This window comes from Brachycentrus maculatus, unplaced genomic scaffold, assembly GCF_059751285.1.
Source record: "Brachycentrus maculatus isolate JH-2025_06_01 unplaced genomic scaffold, ASM5975128v1 h1tg000196l, whole genome shotgun sequence".
NCBI classification, from domain to species: Eukaryota; Metazoa; Arthropoda; class Insecta; order Trichoptera; family Brachycentridae; genus Brachycentrus; species Brachycentrus maculatus.
The window spans coordinates 1,445,144-1,469,768 of record NW_028280947.1 but is presented as its reverse complement, the minus strand read 5'-3'; the positions used below and the strand labels follow the sequence as shown (position 1 = coordinate 1,469,768).

Sequence of the window (24,625 nt, the reverse complement as noted above, 5' to 3'; positions counted from 1 at the left end):
TAGTGTTTTAACAATATGCTGATAAAAAAATAAAATGCTTGCGTTCTGAGTAAATAAAAGTAGCAAAATATAAGCAGAAAAATCTGTGTTAAACATACAAAAATAACAAAACAAAAAGCGTAGTTTGTATACATGTTCTTAGTACCTAATTGCACAATCTTTAAAATAAAATACAATTATTATTGCTTCTTTTATAATAATATCTATATAAAGTTGGTGTTTATTATATTATTTAGTTTTAAGATAATACTGGGTTATCTGTACACATACATTATGTACAGTATATACTAATATTATCTGTAAAAAAGACACAGAGAACACCTTAAGCTTGGTTTGCACATATATCAGGGATTAATCCCCGAGTAAGTTAAGTAAGGACAAAATTCCTTTTTGTAGTACCTTAAATTGAATAATTTAGCATTAAAAACCTGGAAACAGTTAAATTTCACAAATTTTTAATGCATCAAAATGAATCTGGTTGTGCTTATAAAGATGTAAGAATATTTATATATAGACAGGCACCGTGATGTATCCAGAAAAACGCTTGACTGCAAAACAGATATCGCTCACTACTTTCAAGAACGTCATAAATAAAAAAACTTGATTTTTCAGGAGTACGTTTTTAAAGTTTAAAAATATAATACAATATATTAAAAATAAATATCAAGCCATTTACTGAACTTTTTACTATACAACAGATCTTTTAAGGTAAAACATGAAGGTTTTTTCTCCATTTGAAAAATATCAAGTATATTTAAAAAAATAATTAAACAATACCTTTTTTGAAAATGCAAAAACAACACTTTCTACCCTGTAGCGGGTAAATATTAAGTTTAAAATTTGCCTCTTTTGCTGGGATATAGTACATTTTCTGGGCATTCCGAAAACATGCACAACTAAAAATTGACGATTTTTGATTTATGACGTTCTTGAAAGGAGTGAGCGATATCGTAGTCGCACAGGAGAAAGTGACTAACTAACAAAACGTAAAATGTTCAGGAGGGCCATTTAAGTCACTTTTGCTTGGCAAGAAAATAAGCATTAACGCAGTTAGTCATTTTCAACAAGTCAAAATAATTATACTTCCAAGTTTAAAATCGCTTTGGAATTTTTTCAGGGCAATATTAAGCTAGTAAGATATCAAATAGTCAATGATCACGTTTTTGTAAAAAATGCACTTGGTCACTTTCTCTTGTATGACTATGATATATGTAAATAAAAAAATATTTTGTGATATCTTTTTGTAATAATTTTTATCTTTTGCATTTATCTGTGGTTTATAATTTATCTATGCTTTATATAAATCTATTGAAAACTTTCTAAATTGGAGTTACTGCCACCGAACCGTTTCAGCCCGGGTCACCACCACGAATTACCTGTCAAGAGATAGATAACTGATCGAAGAAGCCTTATTAACTTTTTTCTATCTGTCTTATGATATTATTTATTTCCTAGTTACATTTTAAAATACTGTTACACTGCAGAAATTTTTACATGATTGTGCTCAATAAAACCAATATTAAGTATATAAATATGATAATTTTATATAATCCATGTATATTATTTTAGTTTACCATTTGTCAGTACATCTACATCTTTCTATTATTTAAATATCTGTCCTATGAGTTTAAAAAGGTTCTATCAATACACATATATTCTATATTGATGAAGGCTTTTTTAAAAATCTAACAGGATCTAATATTGTTAAATAACGTCATATATTATTGTTCACTTCACACTAAATGGATAAAAAAATATATTTATAAACACTGTAACGGAATGAAATATTGCTTGTAAAATGCTGTAATAAAAATAATGATAAAATACAGACAAAAAACATCAAAATAAGTAGATTTGTAAACAAATTCACACTTGATAACTGGGACTGTGAACACTAGGTAATATTTTCTCCCTTTGGAAAAGTGCCTAATTAGAATTAAATTTTATCCATTTTAAAAATGGCAAGAGTTCTTTTATTTAAAAATAGTTCCATCAGTGCCTTCTATATTAATCACAGCGCGTGACCTCAATTTAGTAACATATTGACATCAGTAAACCTGTGAGTTCAAAGTCAATACATACAGTTTTGTTAAATAAATAAATGGTCATAAGGCTTTTTTATCAAATCTTATTTAGTATTGGCTTTTATATAAACTAAAATATTTTTTTAGAGTAAGCAACAATTTGTACATATTGATAATATTTATTAATTTAATTTCAAATAAGGCATATCTTTTTCCAATACCATCTTGCTAAAAAAAATTTAACAGTTTAAAGCTGCTAATATGCATTGATTTTTTTAAATGGATAATGCCACCAAAAAAATAAGTAACAAAAGTATGTTGAGAAACTATACCCCGCAAGATATAAAAGAATATTTATGGTTGTAATTATGAAGTTAGATCAGAAGGCACTGTAGACACTTTTTTATTATACAATATAATTTGGTTAAATTGAATTTAAAGCAACAAAAAAATATATAAAACTGGGTATCCATTATATTAGCAAACATGTAATACTTTTCCCATCTGTAATTTTTACAACTGCTCTGCAGTGTCCATCGCTTTGTTCAACACATTCACTTTCAGATCCAATTAAAACGGACCAATTAAAAACACACTATGTATTGCATAGTCGGATAATGTAAACGTATTCTCCAGTAGCAATCCCAGAACTCTACTTGTTTGCAACCATAATGGGTACGCAGTTTCTAACTTTGGCAAAAATAAGCAGTCCCATTTTATAAAATAGGTAAAATAAATATATATGTATATAAAAAAAAAACAAATGAAGACACCAATGATTGAAAGTTGTGATTTCAAATAATTCTTATGGAACATTGTCACGTTAGCAATGTAGCTGGTACCTAATTTAGGGTTTCCATATCCTGTTGGGACATTTTTAATACAAGAAAAAACAAAAAATCATCAGCGTCCATTTTTTTCAAAACACAATTTCCATACTTTTAATGTCAGGAAATTTTCTAGTTTATCACCATTATAGACAGAATAGGCTTTTAATAATGGTGGTCTCTGCGTATCTGAACTAATGGCAATCCTAATCAATTTACTCTAAAAAAACAAATACTATTAACACATCTTATGCGGGAAGCGAGTTTTACAGTTCTCAGTCTGCCAATCGCCGTTTGCGGGAGACTGTAATCACAATTGCCAAGAATTTACCACTGTAGTGAGGCTGTTTTTTGCTTATTATATTGCCTTAGTTTATAGTGACATCTGTTGAATTAAATTAATATAAGAGTATCCCACTCTTAGCACTGGTACCACTCTTTGGTAAAATATTGATTTTTATTACATATTATTGGTGTATAATTGCGTTTAGTAAACTAAATATAAATATTTTAACAATATTAAGTGCACGTGAGAAACAAGTTCATAAAAACATCACAATATTGAGTGTTTCAATTTTTATTTTTTTTAACGGAAAGAATTAAAATGTTTTAATGATTTATTTGCTGTCGCGATTAATACGTTAAATGAGCGGAATATGCCCCCCCCTCTAATGAGCGCTCAACCAGCCCCGCACGAGATGTGTTAAAGTAAGTACTTGTAAATTAACCTCCACAAGAATTTTATTAACAAGAACAGTTTAAAACTTTTCTTATCCTGACAACCTTCAGCACTCGTATCTCCATTTTATAAATATCGTAAAACATTGCATATTGTTAAAATTTCAACTGTGGTATTTATTCAGGGCAGTTGACGATTGCTTCGTGGAAAGCCTGCGCAGCATACTTGACGTTATTGGTGTTGATGCCGCACATGCTGATTCTTCCAGTCTTCAGTAGATAAACGTGTTTGGTGTTGATCAGATACTGGACCTGTTTCTCCGTGAGTCCGGTATATGAGAACATTCCGATCTGATTGATGATGTGTTCCCACGTTCCGGGTGTTTTTAATCTGTATATTAAAACAAAATATTAGCTATTTAATAGTACTTCTATACGGAGTTAAATCGTGGACCCTCAAAATCAGCACTACGAACCGACTAGAGGCATTTGAAATGTGGCTACATCGTAAAATGCGCATTACATGGACCGATATGGTCAGCAACGCAAACATGCTCCAAAAAGCATGAGGGGGAGACAGTTGCTGACTGGTAGCAAGGTCCGGAAGGTGCCCTATCTGGGGCATGTGCTAAAAGGAGAGAAGTACGAGCTATTGCACCTAATCAAAAAAGGCAAAATAGATGGTCAATGAGGTGTGGGCTGAAGGCAGATCTCCTGGCTCCGGAATATACGAGATTGAACGGGGTTCAGGACCGTCGAGGCGCTGTTAGAGCTGCCCAAGACAAGGACAATTAGTCTGAAGTTATAGTCGACGTCAGGGGGAGCTGACATGACACGAACAAAAGAGTAGAAGCTATAATAGAGTTTGATTGTGATGGTCTTCTTTTGAAAAACTTCATATTTAGTTTGAGCTCGATAAAATATGTTTGTACTCAATACTTGATAAAGAACGCTATCAGTAACGACCGTGAAAATCTAAGAAATTAAATTAGGATAAATGTAAATACAAATATCCACGATATATTACAAATATGTTGATAAAGACGAAGTAACTGTTTTATTGTATGTAGATTTTCACGCTCACTGTTAATTAAAGAACACACTTTTTTTCTTTACCTCTTTTTTTTTCCTCCCAAAGTTTCGGTAGTTTTAAGTACCTTTGTTAAAAAAAAAAAGCAACAAAGTACTATAGTTGTACCTTTGTTGCTTTTTGTCTTACTACATAAAAAGCATGAATATGTAATAAAAAAATATGTACTTACGACACCAGTTCATTGTAAAGTGCTGTTCTCATTTCCTTGATACGAGATGACATCAATGTGATGCATTCTTGCCTGAAAAATAAATAAAATCACATCTTATTATTACCGTTTTGATCAGACATTAGCGTTCTGATGATACCTCTTTTACATCTGCACAAACACTACATCAGACAAAATAATGTCATAATTTATTCATTTTTATATGACATATAGATTATATTTACACATTTATTATGATTGAGTTACAGGGGGAAATATCAATGCCTTATCTTTTATCTTTTAATGCTATCTTTAAAAAATGCAAAACTAATGTCACCAAAACAGGTTATTATATATAAAAATATCAATTTATCAAAAAATCAGTAGCAAATATTTGACCAAAAGGTCAAACTTCAATTTGATGAAATGAATTCAAATTCATAACTTCGAATCTGGTAACTTTGAACACATTTTGTATTTGTTTTTGTTTTGATAAAATTATATACAAAATACTTGTATATACCACTTCAATGAGTTTTATTTTTATTTACGACTAGTTTCGAAAACGACAGATGTTTTCGTCTTCTGGTACAAATTAAAACTAACGAACAAAAATATATTTAGGTGTATTTATAGGTTAAAAAATATAGGGAGGGGGGTTGAGGAACAAGATTTTTTGTAAAAGGAAACATTGATAATAATGGTGAAGTATTTTGAAACAGTATATTACTAATTAATGTTTTATCTGAATTTAATTTTTTTTATTTTATCTGAATAAAATAATCATGTCATTCCACAAAGTTAATGCCGAATCAATAAATAATATAAATACTTGTATGTTGGGACTTGAGCATAAATCATAACTAAATTTTCTTTAAACCTAGGTAACATATGACATGATTGAATTTTTTGCTTAAAATACGGTTTTTATATTGAACAAATAAGTTTTTCTTCAAAATAAATATATGGTTAAAGAGTCGGCATTGGTTAAAAAAAAAACAATAAAATAACTAAAATTAATCACATAAATCTTGAGACTAGTCACCCAGTTCAAAGTCACCCAGATTAACAGTATTTTATTTATATTTTACTATTTTACTAAAACTATCTATGTTACCATTCTTTGAATAGCTGTGGATCTTCCAAAACCCTAGTCACGATCCTGGCTCCATGGGCGGGAGGGTTGGAGTACATTCCTCGGATGTTGATGGTGAACTGGGAGCTGACCTTGGCTGTCACGGAAGGGTCCTTCATCACTACCGCCAAGTTGCCAACTCTCTCGCCTGGAAACATCAATTTTGTCATAAATCATACGAAAAATTGTTTCAGAACCTCTTAAACAATAGTAAAACACTTCGTACGGCAAAGGTGTTTCTACCCGTTCGATCGATTTAGGCTTAAAAACGGGAAGGGCATTTTTACCTTCTGCCCCAGCCTCATTTCAAAGGCAGAAAAGAAGGAATTATGCAATATTTTTAAATGAATTAATATTTTATATATAATTATACCAATCTCTTTGTTAAGGTCTTAACAATATGTACATAATTATTAAATCCCGTTACCAGCGATGTCCGCAGGTGTAAAAAATACCCATCTCAAATGTGGTAATTGCTTTTTAGTTAGTCAGTAAATTGCAGATTTTCAGCATCCAAAATCAAAACAAGGATTTTTACTCAAAGCGGAAGGCAGAACGATGTCAGCTGAAGGCGTTTGAGATGTGATTGCTACAGGCGCATGTTGGGGATTCATTGGTCGCAACATGTAGGGAACAACGAGATACTAAGCACGGATGGCGAGTCTAGATGTTTACTAAATGAAGTAACACAACAGCGAGCCAAATGGATAGGTCATAATATAAGACACCCAGGCCTGCTTCTTACCATTGGGAAGGCATGTGCCAAGGCACAAACTACAGAGGACGACCCCGCTTAGACTACATGGACCAAATTATCTCCGACATGCACAGTAACGGATACGCCGAGTTGAAGAGACAGGATAGTGACGGGTGGAGACTGACCATGAAGGAAGCAAACCAACCATCATAAAGATTGTAACCCACAAAGAAGATAATATGTTTACAACATTTTGAGTGTGTCCAAATACTTGTTCACAAAATCTGGATTATCTCCAATTACAGGAGTTATTTTCATAAACAGATTTTGTGAACAAGTATTTGGACACACTCAAAATGTTGTACATAAATTATCTGGTCAAACTATAAGCTTAAATAATAAAAATGAAAATTGTATTTTCTGGCGTTTCTCATGTGTGTGATTATAATCCAGGATTCCGACCTCACATACTAATATAGTTTAGTTATAGGAGTTTCTGCTTAGTAAAAAGCTTCTTTACATCTCACCAATAGATGTCTCTAGTAAAGTTCTAGTGATTCAAGAACAAGGTTTCTAAATTGGTTCATATATATAGAACTTCCAAGAATTTGAGTAGTGTGGTTGTCAATAATGGGTAGAATTGGTGAATGTTACACGTGTGTAAAGTGATCACCTAAACCAGCCTATGACGGTCGTCAGCCCCGTAAATGCCCAGACTTCCATATTCTTCTTCATCTTTGATGATCTCATCTCATTGACATCTGTCAAAAAATAATATGAAGATAATATGTACTTACAGTAAAGTCCAAAGTTCTTGGCGAAGGATTGTGAGCAGAACATTTCCATTCCGCGCCCAACAAAGTACCTCACCGCCCAACTGTCCCTCTCCAGATCACCCGAAGCAAAGCCCTGGTAGGCGCTGTCGAAGAACGTGAACAACTTCCTTTCCTGCAGTCAAATAAATTAAATAAATCAATGACTGCTGAGTCAAAATTATGCTCATTGTCTTTTTTAAAAGAAATGTTTCTGTTGTTACAAATATTTCTTATAGTCCTTCTATATAGTCCTGCTATATTATATAGTATTATAGTGACTTCTGAGTCTGCGATACTACCATGGAACCACTACTCGACTATACGACTGACTAATATTGTTTGCATGCAATAAACTCCATTTTTGGAACATAAAACATGGATGTAGCTATTATTCTATTTTCACTAACAATTGTTGAAGCGCCCTTGGGGTTTAATTTTACAAAAAAATTAGCGCAAATTATTATTATTAACACATCTCAAGCGGGCCCGATCGAGCTAAGTTAATGAGAGACATGGGCGTATTCAGCTTACGTATTTTTTTTTTGGGTCAAGTACCCAAAATTGAGTAATACATAAACCGCTCGCGTAATTATACACAATTAATACGTAACATAAATCAATATTTTACAAAAGAGTGATACCGGTGGTAAGAGCGGGACAATCCCGAGTTGTAATTTTATAATAAAGCTTTAACAAAAATTCAACAGATGTCACTACAAACCTTAAATATCGCAATATAATAAGCAAAAAACAGTCTTCCGTTACAGAAATATTTTTTTTGGTAATTGTGATTGCAGTCGGCAATAGGCAGGCTGAGGACTGTTAAACTCGCCTCCCGCATAAGATATGTTGAAAACTCCTCAACGAAACTAAACAATTGTCGAAATATAAAATTGGACAATGGAGGTCTTCAATTGGCTGTTTCCTAACCTCAACAACATTGGCAATCTTCTCCCACTGCTCGTGAGTAGGATCACAGCCAGTCGGGTTGTGTGCGCAGGCATGGAGGATGACCACGGCACCCTCGGGGGCGGCCTTGAGATCCTCCAGGAGCCCCTCAAAGTCGATGCCTCGGGTTTCCGCCTTCCAGTAGCGGTACGTACGCGCTTCCTTGAAACCGGCATTCATGAACACCAGGTGGTGGTTTTCTAGAGAAAAATTGAAATACCACAAATTACGTTAAGATTTTTTACGACATATATTTATTTATTTGGGAATTATGGAGCCACGCATTGGCTCACGAGCCACTGTGTGGCGATCACTGGTCTAAGGATATGAATATGATATAAGAAAGTGTGTTATCAGAAGCACGCACACTTATTTTTTTTTATTTGTTCAGGAATTGTGCAGCTTTACATTTATAAAAAATATGTAATAAAAAATAATAACATTAATAAAAAATAAAGCCAATTACACAATTCCACAAGTATTTTTTGTCCCCCAAGTATTTTTATTTATTTTTACTTTTGACGGTCTCCGTGGTGTAATGGTCAGCGTGTTTAGCTACCGTGCTGGAGGTCCCGGGTTCGATTCCCAGGAAGGTGAAAATAAATATTAGTGATTTAACACTGTAATATTTATTTAATATTACCCTGGACTGGTTCCTGAAGCGCAAGAGTGATCACCTTGCCTTCATGTAAATAATGATCCAGATAACACTGCGTCCATTTGATGCAGTGCCCTATGCACCATTAGGTGCGGATAAGGGTTATAAATAAAAAATAAATAAAAATTATTTATCACTAAGCAGTTTTTCTTGTATGGTAAAGCACGTAACAGTATTGGAGTAAAGTATATTTATATAGAGGTATTTATTGTATTATTATGTGTTATGAAATTCTTCCATGTATTTTCTATCAAAACGTGACCACAAAACAACAAAGGTTCTTCTTGGTGTTTATCTGAACTGTGTTCTGGGGTTATTAAATATTTACTATTTTATTTATTTTAAAGATCAATATAATAATAAAATTTAAAATATTGTTTAAAAGAACACCACAACAGGACATGATAAGACTTAATCAATAATCGGAATTACGTCAAATGATAAGAATAGTGATTAATCAAACAATATTTGCTTATTTTCTTACCAATTTGACATTTATTGACGGGTTATAGATTTGTAACCTGATCAGGATAGGAAAGTTATTATTTAACCTTTTAACCGCGTTAACTTTGTTCCTGAGAGACGCCCGTGCGCGGCGGTATTTTGCCATTTTTTAAATGATTACTTTTATCGTGTATTTAGTTAAGAAACCATTTATTTTCCTAAACAAAAACGTTCAATGGCATTCATTGTGCCTTTTTGGTACTCCATAATACACGTGTGTATTGAAATATATCGTAATATAAACAAATAGGATCGTAACATAAATAAATCAAAGCACGCATCTTGTGTCAGTCTTACCCACTGGCGATGCGTAGCGTCGAGAGTGAGACAGATATAGGGCATGATTATGGCGCGGACTAATTACCGACCTCAAGAAAAATCAGGGATCTGTTCTTTTATTTATCCTTGTGATGTTACAAATTATTAGTCAGATATTTCAACAGATGTCATAAGGCCAAGGATTAACGTATTATTTTATCCAAAGTTCCACACCATGAAAAAATCCCTCCAAGTTTAACTGAGGTTCGAAACTTGGAGCAAAGTAAAAACACATACGTCTATGTCAGCCGCGTATGGGGCATGTTTTGTGAAAACACATACGGTTATGCGAGCTGCGTGGATCCGGTTAACAGATTGTTTTATCAACCCTGACCCTCAGTATACTAATCGCAAATAACCGCAAACCCAATTCCGATCTGTACACAATTGGCTCTCTCATGCTCTAACAAAGGAAAGCAAATAGAAGGCTTATAAGCGTCTCCCGGTCTCTACCAACAGTATGTAAAAGACCCTTTTAAGCGTTTCCCGCAAACAATGTGTTAATACGGGACTATCGTAAAATGTACGATGATAAAAAAAACTCACATTATACCAAAAACTTTTACCGAAAACATTTAAAAATAAGTGCAACATGTTTTTTGAGAACTTTATACAAAATACGGTCATAAAATATCGCTAAAAAACTAAGATACGTGCTAGTTGGCACTACATTCTTTACATGTGTTTCCTTGGTGCTACCCACAGATTGGATGTCCGTCGTAAATTTTACAAATGTCCCGTAGTCTAGGGTTTATGTATTCTAGAATTATTACACTGTAGGTTATTATTATTATTATTACTGAACAAATCACACACTTAACACGTTGTTTAGAAAACACTTAAAAGCGACTTTTTACATACTATTAGTAAAGAGCGGGAGACGCTTATAAGTGTTCTATTTAATACTCTCCTCATCATTCATCGTTCACTTTGTGTAATACCGCTTTGAAAATTACATACCACATATATTACCATACCACAAAGTTAACAATGCTTTTAATATTTCAAAATAGTGTTCTATTTACTTACTTTTGGTAGAGTTTGAGATGCCAAAAAATATTGTACAGATCGGAATTGCATTTGCACTTACTCGTGATTAGGTCAGTTGTGATTAGTATACGACCCTAATTAGTATACTAATTATGGTCAGAGATGATGAAAAAACTGCCCTGAAATGTGTTAATTCAATAATTGCCTTTATACACATGAAGGGCAAAAACACCCCTGTTTGGGTAACTTATACCTTATTATATCTACCTGTCCATATACAAGGATGTATGTATGTATTCGTATGTGTAGGTATGTGTGTACACTAAGACCTCACTTTGCGTCGTAGATACGTTCCAAAATATTCCCCGAAATTTAGATTAACACAACGGGAAATTACCTTTTGAAAAATTAAAAATGATTCTCTGAATAGTAATTTTTAAAAAAACAACGCAATTTGAAAAAACGACGCACAACGAAAATGAGTCTTAATTCAGTACCGACGCAAAGCGAGGTCTGAATGTATATTAAATGATTTATGCTGTATATATGTTTTTTATGTAATATATGATGAGAATTGTAATGTTCATAAAAGAAAATAAATGTGTAAATCATAAAATGTTTCAATCAATCTTACCCCACGTCGGCTTTGGATAGTAAAAGATGGTCTTCTTCATTTGTTTGGCGAGGAAATCGGCTCCAACTCTCAGAGCGCCAGTTCCGGAAAGAGCTTGGATTCCAAAGGTCTGCAATAATTTTCTAAACTATAACATCTCATCGATCGCATCGGCAATCTATTTTCAAAAGACAGACCCAGAACCAACAGAAAAAATACTTTCATGACTATTATCAATTTTGGTAGCTATTGACACAAACGATGGAAATTTTTGAGTAATTCCTGCCACGTGCTATGATTGTTAAATTTATATCCCTTCAAATAATACCTTTCCTAAATAAAAACAATATTGAGCACAGGACTGATTACGTTGCCTTCATATAAATTAATTATAAACGCGGTGCTCATTTAATCATTAAAATCAAGTTAAAACCGCGTCAAGTTGATGTGGTGCCCTATTTACTATCTGGCTGTGGATGGAGGTCAAAGAAGAAAAAAATAACTTTATTTATAAAAGAAAGAGATAGAGAGCGGCCCGGCCGTGGAATTACTGTTGACGGTCATGCCAATTCGTCACAAACAACAAGTCTGCCAACTTAATTATCTTTCAAAAAATATGTCATCCACGAATATGGAAGGCTGCAAATAAATAAATAAAAATTACCCTCTTTTGTTGGATAGCCGGGTTGTCAGCTCCCAGCAGCATGGAAACAGCGGCATTTGAGAATTGGTTGAAACCTGTAACAAAATACAAAAATCCATATTCCATTCTCAAAACATCTTTGTCTGGGTCGAGGTTTCGCTAAGAATCTTAGTAATTTATATTTCAAATGTCCATGTCTCTAGGTAGGTTCAAAACTGCGAACCAGAAGTAACTTCATTGCCTTAGAAATCCCAGGCACAGGAATTGTGCAAATTTCGTAAGGTTAGAGCCAAATTGCTCCGAATTCCAAGTTATAATAAATAGCAATAAATAAATTATTAGCTAATTTCAAATTGAATTTCATCAACGGTAATAATGCCACCTTCCCCAGTATTATTTTAATTCTAGGCTGAAAATACTTCTTCAACAATTTTTTTATTTATATTTTATTTTTACGTCACCATTCAAAACATCAAAGTAAACCATTCCCTTGCGGTGCTAAAATAAAACGCGTGTCCCGATGTTGGGTAGTCACTACACAATAAAAAATTAGCGATTTTAAATCGGAAAAATACAACCATTCATGGCTAACAATTGGCCCTTAATTATAAATGAAGTCAAAAATTACAATAATTTAGATTTATTTGCTGAAAATATAAAAAAAAACCATCTGGCAACGCTCACGGAACAACCATAGGTCCACTTTTGTCGGGAGCCTAAAAGCTACTGCCGCTACCCCGCTAGCTAGCCAGAGAACATTGAGCTTTGAGCTCCTCACGCTTGCACTGTGCAAGTATGCAAGAGTGAGATGCGAATATAGTATCGCAGTTCCCGAACACTCTTCACGCGCTGTTTATACGCGAATTTGTTTCCGATATTCACGAAATACCTCCAATGTACCCTATAAATTCTGATTATTAATATTATTTTTTTAAATCAATGCGTAAATATGTTATGGAGGAATACCTAAAATCTTAGCCTTGTATTTATTATATTTATAGAGATATTATGGTTATTAGAAGCAATGTGTACAAGGTACACAACACTGGGAAGGGAGGATTAAATTTTTTTATTTTTTTATTTTTTTTTTAATTTTTCTATTATGTACTTATTCCGTTTTTAACCCTGGGTCCGTGGGCAAGTTTTGACTATGAAGAGGTCCGTGGGCCAAAAGAGTTTGGGAACCACTGATCTAAATCTATCTGATCTACGTAGATGATATACAGATAAACTTACCAAGAATGGGAAGATATTCATGGAGCAGAGTGGGATCGTCGGCCATCATTTTCTCCACTTTACGGACAATAGGGAGCACCCAGGGCTTGCCATCGTTGTCACGGTACACTTAAAAATACACAAAAATATATTTTAAAATATCATACTTTTTTATATTCAAAATCAAAATCAGTCTCAAATAAGGTAATTTCTCGTTTGCAGTTTTGCCCAAAATTTGTGACAGCGCAATAAATTTTTTAATTTAAATCGCAATACCAGAAATTATCGATCTATACAATGTTTTTTGGCATCTCTCGCGCTATACCAAAAGTAAACAAATAGAACGCTTATAAGTGTCTCCCGCTCTCTACTAACAGTATGTAAAATATGCTTTTAAGCATTTTCCACAAACAATATGTTAAGACGCGTCCCAGTTAAAGACATTACAGGAAATCAACAGTCTTCAATTCGGAAAATAAATCCACATGACAACATTCCCAAATCTACAAAATGTATTTATATATATTTTAACGGCTTCCTCTGATAACTTTTAGAGTTCCAAGACCTCTAAAGGCCACCAAGATTAATATACAAAGTCATTTATCTCACCACAGCTTAAATTTAATGACAAAAACAACTATTGTATCTCATCGAAATAGCACGAGGAAAAAATAATGAAATGTAAAAAAAATATATATAAGGAGATAACAGCTACACAACAGATAAGACAATAAAATTAATTACAGCACCAATAATATTTTTATCTTAATATGTTTCAATTACATAATAAACATATTTATCTATCATGGTATGTATGTGAAAGTAGATAAATAAATACTTTCTGAATACAACACTATTGAAATTCTTTCATTTTTTCATTAATTGATTCGGCAGTCACTTTGTGGTAAAATCTATCAATTTTTAATTAATGTTTTACATAGTTAATACCACTATTTCTTAAAATCTACTGTGACACATGTTTCGATGCATTCCGCATCATTTTTGAAAATACGGTGTTTGAAAATGATGCGGAATGCATCGAAACACGTGTCACAGTAGATATTAAGAAATAGTGTTATTTACTAAGTAAAACATTAATTAAAAATGAAATTCTTTCATTTATTTTTTATTTAAAAAAAAAAGAGAAATATTTGTATTCTTATTATTTACATAAATCAATGTCATACTATTTCTGTGAGCCTAAGAGGCTCATTATTAGAAATAAGTATCAAATTGTGGTAGAGTGGGTTCGAACCGAGAAACTCTGACTTAAGAGTCCGCGACACTAATTACGGGACCACAACCCGACAAATTGCAAAGTTTTGCGGGAAATGCTTCAAACCGTCTTTAACGAACTGTTGGTAGAGAGCGGGAGATGCTTATAAGCGTTCTTTTAGATTACTTTTGGTACAGCGCAAAATGCCAAAAAATATTTTACAGATTGGAGTTGGGTTTGCGGTTACTTGTGATTTGTATACAACCGTAATTAGTATACTAATTGGGGTCGGGGTTGATGAAAAAACCGTCTTCAAACAATGTGTTAATTAGGCATTAACACTGTGGAATAACACAATGATTGAATACGAAAATAAAACACTTGTATAGTGTTTAATTTTAATATTAAAATTATTGAAGTTTTTTTTTTCGTATGCCATCTTCTACCACTTAAAAAAAATATATTATACAAGTGGAACTTCTTCAGTAAACTCCATATATGTTTTAGATATATAAATAAACACTTGTACCGTGAAAAATGGATTTAAAAAAATATATACATGAATAAAATATTACAGTAAGTACATTTCGCTCACTCCTTTCAAGAACGTCATAAATCAAAAAACTTGATTTTTCAGGAGAACGTTTTTAATGTTTAAAAATATAACACAATGTATTAAAAATAAATATCAAGCCACTTACTGAACTTTTTACTATGCCACAGATCTTTTTACGTAAAACCTGAAGGTTTTTTCTCCATTTGAAAAATATTTAGTTTATTTAAAAAAATAATAAAACAATACCTTTTCTTCAAAATGCAAAAACAACATTTTCTGTAAATATTAACTTAAAAATATGTCTCTTTTGCTGAGATATAGTATATTTTCTGGGCATTCCGAAAACACGCACAACTGAAAATTGACGAATTTTGATTTATGACGTTCTTGAAAGGAGTGAGCGATTTGTTTTAGTGATTTTTTTACTCTAATATTTATTCAATATTACCCTGGACTGGTACCTGAAGCGTAGGGCTTGATCACCTTTCCTTCGTGTGTTCACCATCAAGTTAAACACTGTGTTTATATGATGCAGTGCCCTATGCACCATCCGGCGTGGATGAGGGTTTGAAAGAATGAATGAAACCAAGTAAATTTGAACTTCGTAATATAGAGATTTAAATCTAGTGAAATCAATTTGTAGCTTTTTCTCGAAAATAAATAGGTCTGAATTTTATAAAATAAAACAACTTTTTTTACCATTTTAAAATTGGTACACTTTTTCCAACCGGTTTCGACAAGAACATTGTCATCCTCAGGGTTTATGTACTAATTCTAAAACATTGGAATACTCATAGTTTGGTTATAGTTGGTTAAAAAGTGTACCAATGAAAAGTGGTTAAAACAGAGTTGTTTTATTTTATAAAGTTTATAAAATGTGCCACAAAGTATCTGGGAAAAACATTCAAGAAAAGGCCTGAATTTGATTGAAAGATGGACAGCGAAATAAAGTCGAAATTTACCATTTGTAAAAAAAGTTGAAATATGCATCAGGTGTAAATTAAAATTACATAAACCAAGCATTTTTGCAGTTGGTATAAATTCCTTCATCTTTTTTGTATTGTAGTATACCACTGTTGAACCGGAGCCAATTTTTTTTCATGAAATATATTATTACGAAGTGAAGAGAAAACTCTACTCATGTATTTTATTTTGTCCGACTCCGTAGTGTAATGGTCAGCGCGCTCAGTTACCGCTCTGGAGGTCCCGGATTCTATTCCCAGAGTGGGGTCTAATAAATAAATGTGATTTTTCCACTCTAATATTTATTCAATATTACCCTGGACTGGTACCTGAAGCGGAGAGCTAATCACCTTTCCTTCAAGTGTTAACGATCAAGATAACACTGCGTTTATATGATGCAGTGCCCTATGCACCATTGGGGAGCAGATAAGGGTTCGAATGAATGAATGAATTTTATTCAGGCTAAAAGTTCTAAATAACAGGGTTTATTAAAAAAAGAGATTTTACACTTTTTTCTGCCAGTATACCCATGATATTGATATCATGGGTTTATCATGGATTTATTCACCAAATAATGTGCAAATAAATGTATTGATGAAATCTTGTAATATTTTTCCTCCATTCATCAAGCAAACGATCAAAAACTACATTAAATCGTAAGTCGCTCACTTTCTCTCTTTACGTAACCAATGACAATGTAATGAAAAAAATTACTTGAATATGAATTATCATTTACTCTCTAAACATATTCAAACACATAGATACTACCGAACATATGACCGAAAAACATATTAATACTATTATATTTATAACAACAAAAGGGTTTATTTACCTCCAGCTCCTAGATTTACTTTATTTGGGAATGGATCGTCGGTAAAGGCTTTCGCCAAAGCAAAAACTTCGATAGGTGGGCCGAGTTCAACATCAGAAAATGCAGTTGCCATTTTTATTCACAAATAAACCTTTCTGTACAAATAACAAAACAATTCGCTTCACACACGCGTCCGCGCAAAACGAGATTACGTAGATATGTAATAAAATAATGTAAAACCAAAACCGGCAAGTATCGACCTTCTCAATGACAATCTTGACATTAAGTTCCATAGATAAAGAGGGAAATTTTTTAAGAGATATTTACATAAAAGATGTTATCAATGAAATTTGTTATGATTCGCAAAATTGATCTTTAAGTAATGTTATCATAGTAATTATTTTACGATGTATTTTTACTGATAATGAAAAATACGCACAGCCTACCTATTTATTTCATAAAATTTCTACTCATAGTATAGTAAACACATGCCGCAAGCCCAAAGTAATATGTAATGATCGAAATTCTAACAAAACATATGTTCTAACAGATTCTTAAAATCACGGGTATGTGACATTTTGACGTTTTTCAGAAAATATTTTGTCAAAAAAATTGCTCAGGCTATTAGAAAAATTCCATACAATGCTACTCAAATAATTTACCACCATGTTTGATTTAAACTTTAACCAATTAACCATGTTTGATTGCAATTCCCTTAAGTTTTCACCATTGGTGGAAGAGCATTCCACGCCATCGTTCTGCAACAGCAAAGCCACGCTCGCCACATTAAGTGGGCTGATTGCGAGCTGGTAAGATCACTTTACCCATTGCAGTTATTGTAGCCGATCGAAGCGTGAGACGTCTATTGACCAATCCATCTGGAATACACAGCTCTTATAGATACTCTGGAGCCATATTATGTATTGATTTATACATGGGTAGGCAGAATTTATATTCAACCCTTTCGGGAAAGCCTAACCAGTGCAGTTTGTGAAGTAGTGGGGTGATGTGACTGAATGTAGAAATTCCTGAAATCAGTCTCTGCTGCGTTTAACACTGATTGCAGTCGAGATGTATATATATATCCACTGTTGTTTTATTTGTATTCCTTTCATACGCTAGGTGTAATTTTGATAGATTTAGATTTCTGCAGACAGTGGTGCTGTCAGCTGAGAATTTGTAAAGCATAAAGTTTTCTTCAATCAAATGCAGGTGATTTATTTAAAATTAGTTCACATATATTTTTTTAGAAAAGAGGGTCTAAAATAACAAATGAACACAAATTCAGAATTCAGAGCTTTAACAAAATGAAACACGGACATAATGCATTTATCTTCTTTATCATTTATTACAAACATAGTAAATATTTATATTAAACACAGTAGTTTTTATGCTATAAATTTGGTACTCACATTTATCGAATGTAAATAAACTAGATAAAAAGAAGATGAAATCAACTTCTTATTTATTAATGATAAGCTTTATGATAATTTGCCATTATTAAAAATAATAATAATAAATATATTTATCATTATTATTGATAAATATTATGAAAATGTTATTATTATTATTATCAGGGCTTTTTTTCAAACAAAAAAGGTTCCGGAACTCACTTATAAACTCCCGGAACTTACTAAAAAAGTTTTTATTCAAATATCATTTAAATATTCATTACAATACCATATTTTATCATTTTGACAAATTATATAAATAAAGATTGTAATTGCGTAAGCACAAACATTGATTCTCAAAATTTAAAAAAATATATATCTGTGAAAAAAGGTGTCGGAATGCCGTTCCACCACGTTACATGGAAAAAAACCCTGATTATTATTATTGATAATAATAATAAAACTCTTCGGAGGCCAAAATCAATTAACAAGCTGGAAAAAATCAGAATCCCTTGTATCAATAATTACGGCGTTTATAGGAGTCATTATCTTGGTAGTGATTTCCGTAGGAGCGGCCGCTATTGTTTCGACTATCGTACGACCTTTTATATTGTTCCCTATCGTGGTAATTGCCCTGGCGATTATAGCTTCGGTTATCTCTGTTGTAAGACCTGTCATCTCTCCTGTCGTCCCTGCGATCGTCCCTCCTCCTGTCCCTCCTTCCCCCCTGGTTGCCCCTCCAGAAAGGCATTATCGGAGGCACCGAGACATCTTTGTCATAAAATTCCGAGTAGGACTCATCTTCCTTGGTGAAGCGGTTACTGTATTTGGCCTCGCAAGCTAGTAAAAATGCCTTCTGTTCATCGGTTAACTCCAAAATGTCAGATTCCGCAGTCTCCGGCATCTTCTTCTCTTCACACTCGAGCGAATCGATATTTTCCATTTTATGTGTGTATTTGGTGGCTTATTATGTTACAATTTATCGCTTCGCAATTATTTTAAAAACTGGGGTATATCAGAAGAGAACTGGTAACTGAAAAGATATAATACATATTAAAACCCAAGCAAACATTATCAATAAAAAGTTTTACAAAATTAAGATAATGTAAGTGTAAAAGTGTATAATGTGTGCAAGGAAAGTGATTTATTGATGAATGTTAGCAAATCCAAAATCATGGTTTTTGAAAGAGATGAATGTAGATCTGAGTGTGAAATATTGGTAAATGGGGAGATTTTGGAACAGGTAGATGATTTCATATATTTGGGTAGTATGTTTTCTAGGGATGGAAAGATTGATAAAGACATAGAAAGGAGAGTGAATGCTGGGAACAGAGTGAATGGTGCACTAAAATCAGTTTTAGCAAATAAAAATCTATCAGCGGAAGCTAAACTGGCAATACACAATGGAGTTCTGGTTCCAAACCTTATGTATGGAAGCGAAGCATAGAGTTGGCAAAAGAAGGATGAAAGCAGACTGAATGCAGTCGAAATGCGATCGCTCAGACGAATGTGTGGCAAAACGATGATTGATAGATGTTCAAATAATGAAATAAGGAAAGAATGTAAGGCTGAGATAAGCATTATCGATAAAATTAAGAAAGGTGTGTTGAGATGGTTTGGACATGTGGAGCGTATGAGTGAAGAAAGAACGGTTAAACAAATTTATGAGGCGAATGTAGTTGGAAAAAGAAGCAGAGGACGACCGAGGAAAACTTGGCACAATCAGGTATGTCAAATACTTGAAAGCGGCCGGGTCAGGAGTCGTAATAATCGTCGGGTATGTATGAGGAGATGCATGAATGTAGAAGAGGCAAAGAATGTTTGCAAGGACAGAGTGGTGTGGCGTTCGATTCTCTCTGCCTACCCCTGCGAGGGAGCGGGGTGATGGTTAGTTAGTTAGTTAGTTAGATAATGTAATGCGGTTACTTTTTGTCACCGGGAGTGCAAAAATTATTTAATTTATAAGTTATTATTTTCAAAGGTGAAAACAATGTTTGTTTTTTAATAAATATACACTTAAATGTTTTAAACGTAGTTATCTGTTAAGGTGGAGACTGACCGGAGCATTTCGTCGTAACATAACGTCATAACATCGCTCGCAGCAAGCATCTGTGAGCATCCGAAGCTATGGATGGAGCGCTCGGCTCGCTGTACTGGCTGCCCGAATGCTCGCATCGTAACATGTTACGTTACGACGAAGTGCTCTGGTCAGTCTTCACCCTAACAGATTTAAATGTAGAGTTTATCCCTGGTAAATAGTTGGATAGTTCGTCCGCCTCCGTGGTGTAATGGTCAGCGTGTTTAGCTACCGTGCTGGAGGTCCCGGGTTCGATTCCCAGGGGGGGAGGTGAATATAAATATAAGGGATTTAACACTGTAATATTTATTTGATATTACCCTGGACTGGTTCCTGAAGCGCAAGAGTGATCACCTTGCCTTCATGTAAGTAATGATCAAGATAACACTGCGTCAATTTGATGCAGTGCCCTATGCACCATTAGGTGCGGATAAGGGTTATAAAAAATAAATAAAAAATATATATAGTTGATACTTTTATATAAAATACTACCACCAGTACGTTTGTACCTCGTCTCACAAGGTCACATATCAACATGCACTTGCAACCCTTTATAGGGGGTTATATTTGACCAATGATATAATCCCTATAAACCAAAATGCGTATTATATGAATTGCGGTCAATATGCTTACATCTGGCAGTACACAATAGAGTTGGCAAAAGATGGATGAAAGCAGACTGAATGCAGTCAAAATGCGTTCTCTCAGACTGTGCGGTGGGTACAAAACGTTGTATGATAGATGGAACGAATGGTGATATGGAAATAATGCAAGGCCGAGATAAGGCATTATGATGGTTTGAGCGTGTGAATAGAATGAGTGAAGAAAGGATAGTTAAACAAATATATGACGCGAATGAAAAATTATTGATTGATTGTAATATTTAAAATATAAATTATAGAGTTGTAATATTTTGTCCGCCTCCGCAGTGTAATGGTCAGCACGCTCGGCTACCGTTTTGGAGGTCCCGGGTTCGATTCCCAAGGGGGGTAAAATAAATATAAGTGATTTTTTCACTGTAATATTTATTCAATATTACCCTGGACTGGTACCTGAAGCGGAGGGCTGATCACCTTTCCTTCATGTGAACGATCAAGATAACACTGCATTGATATGACGCAGTGCCCTATGCGCCATTGGGGTGCGGATAAGGGTTTTATTATTGTTATTAGTTATGCTTACATCTCTCGCTTAGAAGATGATCGAAAATCAGACCATAGAATCCATCATCTGAAGGTTTCTCTCTGGATGGAGTGGCAGTTTCTAGCGGCTCAAATAACCACCCGAGCTGCTTTCTGCACTGGGGACAGATGCACGCTCGCCAGGCAAAACCAGGATACCAGGTATCAGCACGATGCCACTAGAAACATTATTACCATATTCAACCCAAATTCACCAATTTCATTTTTTCAAAACCTTTCATCCATTCATGTTAACCGGTTAACTGCCAAGAGCGTCTTGAGACGCATAATTTTCAGTGAACGGAGCGCCACTCATACAAAAATGACGTCTTAAGACGCGCCGTTTTAAATGGGCTTTTAGTAGAGAAAATCAATTATTTAAAATGTACAAAAAATGTACAAATATATTGAACGCATAGTGACATCTATTGAGAATATCTTTGCATACTTGGAATTAAAACCGAATTTGTTTTTACCACTTTTAACGTAAATCAAAGAGAGCTTTGTCGTCGGAACAACTAATGACGCCCAGGGTTGTCCAATAATCCCCGAGTTGCCATCACTGCCGAATCTGATGACAGTGATTTTTTAGTGTGGATTCTGATGATTTTTTATTTTTTTAAATCAAAGTGTGTGTGTGTATACTTTTAATATTAAACTTACATAAATAATTACTTTTGACATATAATTTAGTTTTCATATTTTCTATGACAAATTTTGTGACAACCCTGCACCATGAACAATTAATTTTATGATTATGGATAAATGACTGAACGATTGGCGCGCTCTTCATTTATTTGGCAAGTTTTATAAATAAACGTTAATACACTTTTAATAACAATATGTTTAGAAGGTTTTATTTTTGTCGTAAAATTCGCGGGGTGCTGGGTACCGCCATACATGTACCTGCCGGCAGTTAACCGGTTAAGTAAACTCACTGTATTTTGATATTATATCGCGGGTGTACTGGCAAAAAACGTTAACTCGAAAATATGCAATTTTGACTTAGTGATGCAAATTATAAAGTTTCCAACGTTCTATATACTGGCAAAATACACAGGTAGTTTGAAATGTCATATTTATGTGGTTTTACAAGTAAATTCAAAGATTAAGAACTCAGACTTTACTAGAATTAATCCAGGATTCGGACCTCACATACAAATTAAAGAGTTTCTGCTTAATAAAAAGCTGCCTCATTCCACCAAGATGTCTCTTGTAAAATCTATCGAATTCAAGGACTGTTTTTTTATTATTTTTTATTATCTAACATCCAAGTGACTCTGAAATCTAGCTAAGGCTTATGCAACACCGCTTATCATGTCCCTACTCAGGCTTCAACTTTATAAGTTTCATAGCCTATGCCTACTCGTGAGTGGATTTACGCTTTATGTTTAAAGTTACTATAATTTCATGTATTTCATGAAAATGAGTGAAAATTCTAGGCAAAAACACTCGCGTTCAAGGACTGTTTCGAGTTTATTCAATATATCTAGAAGTTCCAAGAGTTTGAATAGTGTGGTTGTACATGGGTACAATTGGTGAATGTTACACATGTGTAAAGTGATCACTTAAACTAGCCTATGAGGGTAGTAAGCCCTGTAAATGCCTAGACTTCCATATTATTCTTCATCTGTGTTGAGATGTCAAAAATAATGTAAAAAAAACTCCTAATTGGAGATAATCCAGATTTGTAGTATTTGGACACACTCAAAATGTTGTAAATTAATTTAAGAACCTGATGACAAAGCAGTTTGTCAGGTTTGTCAGGAATTTATAATTTTTATTATAAAATAAAAGCTGACAATCAAAAATAATTATGAAATTATCTTTAATACTTCAAGGCTTTAAAAAAATAACTGACGCAAATTGTAACCTAAAAACTAGGATTTTATTTATAATTAAAATACATATCTACCAAAAATTATCAGTAGACAATTTCATCAAATTAATTTAACATTTTCAATGCTGTTTTTAAAACTGAACGCCATTTTACTCTATTATGGGAAGAAAAAATAAACAGTCGTATTTTTTTGTTTGTTTAAATTACAGTAATATTTATTTTCTATTAGTAAGAATCAAAATATGTTGTGACCAATGCTTTTGGGTAATCTATCAAACAACTGATATGAAATCTCTTAACAGCATGCTAAAATTACTGCCAAACATTGTAAATTTTACAAACAGAAAAAAAAACAATTCCATGTCTTGTAATAACTTATACCAGGTTCTCTCTTATTTGATAAGACTACATATCATGGGGAAGGTGCAATATAATTGGTAAACTAAACTGTTTTGCAAATAACTTTGCACGTTTATCAATGTGAGGTTATCTGTTGAATCATTTTTATAAAGCCAGAAGTTTTGGAAAACAATATGCCAGAATTCAATGCCAACAGAATGAACTCACCTCACCGACACCTGCGCACAACGCTTTCGAGGTGTTGATAATTCGAAAACGAACACCAAACGGATTTATCAATGTTTGTATATTAACATTTGCCCTCCCGAAAACCGTCTGGTTAGGAGGAACGCCAGAGTCGGGACTTAAATTATTCACAATATTATGCGAATCCGCTATATCAGCACCGCACTTTCGACATATTATGAATTCTAAAAAAAATATTCGATATCAAAGGGATATACTTATACATATTTTGTCACTGCCAATAAATAACAAAAAACTACAATGACGATCGAAGCAAACCTGCTATTTGACTCTCTTCTGGTACATTGGAAACACTCAAATTAATTTTGGTTACTAATATGAAACTTAATAACCAAAACCGGTATATTTTGAAAATCAGTGACATTACACGCGACCATATAATATTTATTATTTTAATTTTATTCGTGTCATTTTTTACATTCTAAGCATCATTGCCAAGACAAAAAATGTTAAATTTAATTTCACATCGGTACCTACTTTAAACACAAACAAAACATACAACACCGAAAAATGGTGGCAAATGTAATATTTTATATTTTGATAAAGAAAACGTGAGTAAAACAAAACTCAGCGTCAATTTATTAATTGGGGTATATGCCGTGTACACAGTTTCAAATGTCACTATGTTACCAATTTGTTTTTGAAATTCCATCCCTTATTCAATGACGTACGTACTAT

General features: G+C 33.4%; 2 protein-coding genes across 3 annotated transcripts; both read right to left on the bottom strand.

The window, feature by feature from the left end:
- Positions 1 to 2,963: 2,963 nt before the first annotated feature.
- On the bottom strand, positions 2,964 to 17,136 carry Got1 (Glutamate oxaloacetate transaminase 1). Its single transcript, XM_088263086.1, has 9 exons — positions 16,874 to 17,136; positions 13,328 to 13,435; positions 12,113 to 12,186; positions 11,470 to 11,578; positions 8,348 to 8,565; positions 7,400 to 7,550; positions 5,888 to 6,053; positions 4,792 to 4,863; positions 2,964 to 3,920 (listed from the first exon to the last, which is right to left on the bottom strand). The coding sequence occupies exons 1-9, from the start codon at positions 16,983 to 16,985 to the stop codon at positions 3,707 to 3,709; spliced, it is 1,224 nt and encodes a 407-aa protein (XP_088119212.1). The 5' UTR covers positions 16,986 to 17,136; the 3' UTR covers positions 2,964 to 3,706.
- A 1,040-nt stretch (positions 17,137 to 18,176) lies between these two features.
- Positions 18,177 to 24,361, bottom strand: LOC148307591 (uncharacterized). 2 transcript variants are annotated; one of them, XM_088263079.1, is made up of 4 exons: positions 24,206 to 24,361; positions 23,909 to 24,111; positions 21,503 to 21,680; positions 18,177 to 19,276 (listed from the first exon to the last, which is right to left on the bottom strand). In XM_088263079.1, exons 1-4 carry the CDS (start codon positions 24,309 to 24,311, stop codon positions 19,242 to 19,244), a joined length of 522 nt encoding a protein of 173 aa, XP_088119205.1. In that variant the 5' UTR covers positions 24,312 to 24,361; the 3' UTR covers positions 18,177 to 19,241. The 2 variants fall into 2 exon arrangements, with proteins under 2 accessions (XP_088119205.1, XP_088119206.1); XM_088263080.1 differs by lacking the exon at positions 23,909 to 24,111 and having other exon boundaries at positions 24,206 to 24,341.
- Between the last annotated feature and the right edge of the window lie 264 nt (positions 24,362 to 24,625).

Bases quoted from the DNA above. Each gene is read 5' to 3' on its own strand.
- Got1 (XM_088263086.1), bottom strand. From the start codon at position 16,985: ATGGCAACTGCATTTTCTGATGTTGAACTCGGCCCACCTATCGAAGTT. The intron at 12,187-13,327 runs GTAAGTTTATCT...ATTTTGTTACAG, and splicing joins TGAATATCTTCCCATTCTTG to GTTTCAACCAATTCTCAAAT. The intron at 3,921-4,791 runs GTAAGTACATAT...TTTAATATACAG, and splicing joins CTTTACAATGAACTGGTGTC to ATTAAAAACACCCGGAACGT.
- LOC148307591 (XM_088263079.1), bottom strand. From the start codon at position 24,311: ATGTCACTGATTTTCAAAATATACCGGTTTTGGTTATTAAGTTTCATA. The intron at 21,681-23,908 runs GTGAGTTCATTC...TAATGTTTCTAG, and splicing joins TGTGCGCAGGTGTCGGTGAG to TGGCATCGTGCTGATACCTG. The intron at 19,277-21,502 runs GTAAGCATAACT...ATATCTTTTCAG, and splicing joins TCATCTTCTAAGCGAGAGAT to TTACCAGTTCTCTTCTGATA.